This window comes from Aspergillus ambiguus, assembly GCF_047715705.1.
Source record: "Aspergillus ambiguus strain CBS 117.58 unplaced genomic scaffold BDV59scaffold_55, whole genome shotgun sequence".
NCBI classification, from domain to species: Eukaryota; Fungi; Ascomycota; class Eurotiomycetes; order Eurotiales; family Aspergillaceae; genus Aspergillus; species Aspergillus ambiguus.
In genome coordinates, this window is record NW_027395568.1 from 12794 (window position 1) to 18742 (window position 5949).

The following is a 5949-nucleotide window of genomic DNA, read 5'->3' on the forward strand; positions in this document are numbered from 1 at the left end:
GCGCAGCTCGCCTGTATTAGTATCCCAGAGTCGGACCGTGTGATCATCGGATCCAGAGGCCAACACCTGGCCGTTGGATGAGAAGGCCACTGACCGAACCAAACTAGAGTGGTCCTCTATGGTCTGGCGTAGCTCGCCTGTATTAGCATCCCAGAGCCGAATCGTGCAATCATCGGATCCAGAGGCCAACACCTGGCCATTAGGTGAGAAAGTCACTGAGTTAACATAACGAGAATGGCCCTCTAGGGTCTGGCGCAGCTCGCCTGTATTCGCATCCCAGAGCCGAATCGTGTGATCGTGGGATCCAGAGGCTAACACTTGGCCGTTGGATGAGAAGGCCACTGACCGAACCGAATTAGAATGGCCCTCTAGGGTCTGGAGCTCTGCGCTCCAATTTTCTGGGGCTCTAGGCAATTGCTTCCAAGTCTCTAGCTCATCAGCAAATGTCTTCCTAACTATTGAGCTCTCTGGAGAGAACATTAACCCTGAAGAATAAAGCTGAAGGGGAGCAGTCTCGGCCATTTGTCTATGTTTAAGAACGAAGCGCCTCGCGTCTAAGAGAAATTCTGATATTTCTGAATATGTGTCACTCTATAGTTACTGATGTTAGTAAAAGTTCGCCCATAATGTAAAGAATACGAACCTGTATAAGTGACTCCAATTTCTTGATTGTTACGACCACTTCGGACATGTACCCCAAAATACACATCGCTTCCAACCAGTGAAGGAAGTGCTTTTTGAGAAATGAGAACGTCTCAACCAATTCTTTAACAGGGTTATGGCTTTGCTCTAAGTGTGCAGCCCAATACCGACATGCGTACTGCAATTCGGCGGGAATAGAATCCCTGTTAAATTCATGCCATTGCGTGCCATCGCTTAGCACATTACAGATATTCTTCTTCAGACCGTTCCACATAGTCTGAAGACAGCGCGCTATAAGATATTGGTTCGCACTTCTCTCGTCAATCCAGAATTCCCCTTCACTATTTTGAGGATCGACGAGAAAATCTCGGAATGACAGATGTAAAAGCCTGACTGGTGTGCCGAAGTCGTCCGGTACACTGAGAACCGACCGAATCTGGTCTAACCGGCGTTTGATGTTGTGTGGTTTTCCATCCAGTAGCTGGCTGAGAGCATTGATTGAGAGCGGAGTTTCGAGGACTATCACAACCCCTACTATGTCCTTAAACTCTTGAAGCAATCGTTGCGACTCCCTCTTATTCTGGCCGGTAAGAAGTTGTTTTAGCACGGGAGTATATGTGCTGTCCAACTTGGACACATAAATGGATGGATCACCCAGAATTGCTTCGAGTCGTGCTTGAGGATCCCATTTTGTATCACCAATGAATAAGCACAAAGTGGCGGCTGCAATAAACAAAGGGACAGCTCTCTCAGTTAAGGACCTGACATTTACCTCCCCGGGCCAGGTAGATGGAAGTAAGTGCTCTTGTTTTATGCGAGAGAGCTGATGTTCAAAATATAACGATATATCGCGCTCTATCACTGGCTCAGGGATCTCATGGAGGATCAAGTCCTTGTAAGCATTAGTAATATTTTGAAAGCCTAAATCAATTGGCAACTCGGGTCTGCTTGTTAAGAAAAACCGGAGTTGGATAGATGTCGATTGTGGGAGTTGTGACAGGAGCCGGAGAATAAGCTTTATATCGTCTTCGCGGTCGCACTCATCCAGCGCATCGATTACGATCACCTTAGCCATGGCGTCATGCTGGAGTTGTTGGCTTTCAAGCAGTGGATCACGAAGGAGCTTCTCGAATTGTTCTCTTAGAGCCTTCTCCGAGATCCTTGGATCGTCCTCAATGGCCTTCCGAACTTTAGGCACTATTTGAGGTATAGTAATAACCAGTTGCTCGACCAGCGTTGAAAAAAGTCTCCGTGCAGTTCCTCGGTCCTCCTCACCTCTTTTGAAGAAAAAGCTCGCACCAAGAAGCTGCTGCTCTTTAAGACGGCCGGCCACTGTTCGAGAGATTGTCGATTTTCCCGTCCCTGCCATGCCATTTAACCAGAATATGTGTTTTTCGTGCAGTGACTTGGTCCATTCTTCAATCTCTTGCAGCAGATCAATTCGGGTTCCTGGTAGACATTCACCATGTGGATTGTCGTACGAGTCGAATGCTGCTCCTTTCGCAGTTCGTAACTTGCCAAGGATTACCTCCTGGCCCATCAGAGTGATGATCTCCCTGGATCATAGTCATTTAGCTCTCTACATTACAATCGATGTAAGGGACCGTGGAGCATACATTTGATTCACCTGCAAGGATAAGCTAAAAGTTGTTTTGTACTTCTCAAGCTCGTTGATAGAGTTATTCATCTCTGACTGTGTTAGCGGCCATTTGAAGGCTCGAAGACCCCACTTCCTCATTTGCCTTTGCGTTGTTTCTGGATCGATTCTCTCCTCCAAATTTTTAAGGGCTGAAAAGCACGTAGTAAGACTGACGTTCAGACCTTTGCTGGCAGTAAATTTTGTGCCAATAGATTCGTGAAGCTCATCTAGAGACTGAAGAACTTTTGAAAGGGCGATAATATTATCTTGAAAGCGCTGGACCTCTTCCTTTGCGTGCTTGACGCTGTGAAGATATTTACCACATATTTGGACGATATTCCTGGTTAATTCGATAACCGCGACCACACTCGCTACACCTGAAAGAGGATCCATAATGAACAAGGTTTCCGAGGCGCCGGATAACATAAAAGTGAAGTGCTGTAATCTTGGGAGAACAGCATAGAATTATGCCCCTCAAAGACGGGTATTAAGGCCAAGTGCAAGCTGTATTCTAATTGGTGCTTACCCGAGCATGTTTGATCAATAACATCCATCCAATCGGGATGCGAGGGGCAAACAATTTGTTTTCGTCACATGACTTCAGCAATGTTCCCTCACTTCTGCTCAAATGGAAGCCGGTCCGATTCCTAGCCGCGGCCGGAAAAGGCAATCTCCAACTTTGGATCGTTATACGAGATGTAGTTTGAAAACCTGGCACGTCAGACATACATGATCCTAGCCCAGCCAGCAAGAACTGTATTTGCTAACAATTCAATGATATAAATAATGGTGCAAATACGGATAAGTGATGTGGCCGAACCTTAGAGACCGCTCTCGAAGCCAACCTGCCGACCAAACTCTGACCCTCTCTTCGACCTATATTGTCTCGCGGTTGGACGTGCTTCGCCGGGAACTGATTAAGGCAAAGCACACTTCGCAAACACCTCCCAACACCCAAAGCCGTGAGTCGCACACTACCTCCAGCACTGTGGACCGTCGGCGCGAGGATTCAGGTGCAAGCGGTCCCCTCGACATCGAAGGCACCGAGAGCGACGTAGCGAGTGAGAGGCAGATCTTGCCCTCATAATTTACCAGCTTTGGCTTCTGCACTTTGGGAGTACGTTTATTGTCCCTGTCGATGTCCCGGTGGCATAACATCTGCTGACCGTTTATTCTTTGTCTTTCCTAGTCTAAAAAGAAGAGTCGAGTAAGAATCTTTTCCCTGCAATTGGTCACTATGCTGCCTATCAGAGGCGCTATCGTGTGAAGACATGCTTTTTTGGCGGGATGATTTTCTTCCTGGAGGATCAGCATGCATGGTGCTAGCTCCAGAAAAGCCTTGTACTCAGCCCCGCGGGGCCGGCACATAAATATAGCTTTTGGCCCCAACTTCGGTTTGCCTTTTGTCAACGAAATGATACGAGTGCAATATGACCTGGAAATATTTCCTGAGTGGTCAACTATCACGCAAAGAGGAGACTCCTTTAATCTCCATTGAAGCCCTTGAAGATGGCCGAAACTTGAGAAAGAAACAAAACTCATTTCTATTAGAAAGCTGGAGACGAACGCTATGTCTCGGCTTCCTAGCAAGCACCATCGTCTTGCTTTTTAACATCGGATTTGTGGCCTGGGCTGTCCAGCATCACACTCTCGAAAATGGTCGCGGAACATTGTATGAAGGGGAGTGCGCGAGGGCCAAAAACATGAGCACTGCGTTCCATCTCGCTATCAACATCCTGGCAGCCGTTCTACTGAGCGCTAGCAATTATGGAATGGCATGCCATGCTCAACTTCTGTCGCAATCCACACTGACCACCCACTCGGGATGACATCGACCGCGCCCATAAACGAGGGCGTGGCTCGATATCGGGGTACAAAGTGTACGTAACTTGTCAGCGATACCTCGAAAGAAGACCGTCCTGCTGATTTGTTTGGCACTATCTTCACTTCCACTTCACCTGGTGTGGTTATGGGGTGCTCACCCGAGAGCATGCTGCACTACTAATCTCTGCAGTTACAACTCGAGATTTTCCTCACGACCGCTGTTTATCAGTACGATGTCTATGTGGGCAAGGCTCCATTTTCCAGCTACGACGCGCAAACCGTACGCTTTCCTACCATGGAAGTGACCAGTGATATGGAAACCATTGGAACCAGCCCAAGCTTCGAAACACTCCAGAATAGTGAGAGATTGAGGGTCGCTTCCAGCGTCTGGACAATTCCAAATGTATCTCGGCATATGCAACCAATTCCAGATGGCGCACAGCAACGTGCTGGTCATAACGAATGATAATATTACATCTTATGACTTCGATCTGATTAGCTTTCAATTAGTGAGTGCCAGAAGCTCAGATTCTTACGACTGGATTTGCTCTGGATCACCGTCATTCTCTGATTCTTGTTCCTCTGCAATATCCGATATCCATTCTCACGCCGACGAATGGACTGTGGCCGGCACCAACGGATCGACAGGCGTGGCAAATAATTATAGGGTAAAGTACTGTCTCGGCGAAGAGGCAGTTGAGAGGTTCAAAGTAGAGTATCATATTCCACTAGCCATTGTTGTGATTATCTTCAACGTTGTCAAAGCTATCATACTATGCATCATCTGGCTATTAATGGACCAAAGCCCTATCTTGACCACTGGCGATGCCGTTGCGGGGACCAGACAGGCTTACAAGTGCCAAATGCCACCCTCTCGGAAGGGGGTGAAAGCAGTCGTCCAACGCCTCTGGGTGCTTTGTGCAGCTCGAAGACCCTGAGGCTCTGCGGTACCGGTCTTGCGAACAACCATTTGCTTCGGCTTGTATGATATCCCGCCGGCCTGGCCACTTTGTACTAACGATCAACCATGCCGCGTCCGTATCCCCTCTGTATCGGTCTGCTTATGTACGCTTTCAGTGACGTAGGCTACAACTCCGTCATCCTATGGACCTCAGGCCTCGGGGCGGCTGTTCAACAATTCCTGATCCACGGAAACCGCGCTCCTATCTCATTGATACCCAATATCCTGATAGCCAATCTCCCGCAGACCATCTTCTCGCTCATCTACTTCTGCACCAACAGCGTCTTTACGACAATGGCCCTTGCCGTGGAATGGAGTAGCTACGCGATTCACCGGAAAGGCCTGCGCGTGTTTGCCTCGCCCCAGGGCGCCCAGCGGAGCAGCTACTTCCTCTCCCTGCCCTATCGCTACGCCGTCCCATTTATGGCTCTCTCAACTGTCCTACACTGGTTAATATCCCAGAGTTTGTTCCTGGTCAGCGTGGAAGTGTACGATTCGGATTTCAATCGGCGTCCAGCAGGCGATATCATACCGTGTGGGTATTTGCCCGTTGGTGTTGTGAGCGGTCTGTCCGTTTCGGGTTTCGTGGTCGTATGTCTTATTGGCATTATGGGGTTCAATCACTTCAAATCCGGGATGCCTCTTGCCGGGAGCTGTAGCTTGGCTATTTCTGCTGCTTGTCATCCTTATCTGTCCGCTGAGGGAGAGGCCATGGAGCATCCGGGTGTGGAATATCTGCGGTTGCAATGAGGCGTGATTCCTGGTCCTTTTGGTACAGCAGAACATTGTTCGTTCTCCAGCGAGCATGGAGTGCGGGTTCTAATAGTAGGATCCGCACGGTTTGCGGGTAACCGCGCGGGTTAAAAAATGCATAAAAATACAT

General features: G+C 48.5%; 2 protein-coding genes across 2 annotated transcripts in view; one reads left to right on the forward strand and one right to left on the reverse strand.

Annotated features, from left to right (window-relative positions):
• BDV59DRAFT_211081 (NACHT and WD repeat domain-containing protein) overlaps positions 1-2674 on the reverse strand; it is a gene marked incomplete at both ends in the record, with an annotated part of 3948 nt that extends 1274 nt beyond the window's left edge. Inside the window, 4 exons of the mRNA XM_073695720.1 lie at positions 347-591; positions 644-1078; positions 1178-2198; positions 2259-2674. Of these exons, the coding sequence (XP_073543236.1) occupies positions 347-591; positions 644-1078; positions 1178-2198; positions 2259-2674 (2117 nt within the window). The remainder of the gene's footprint in view (positions 1-346; positions 592-643; positions 1079-1177; positions 2199-2258) is intronic.
• A 2458-nt stretch (positions 2675-5132) lies between these two features.
• On the forward strand, positions 5133-5816 carry BDV59DRAFT_206058 (uncharacterized protein; the record flags this gene model as incomplete). Its single annotated transcript, XM_073694736.1, has 1 exon — positions 5133-5816. One exon carries the CDS (start codon positions 5133-5135, stop codon positions 5814-5816), a length of 684 nt encoding a protein of 227 aa, XP_073543237.1.
• Positions 5817-5949: the final 133 nt, after the last annotated feature.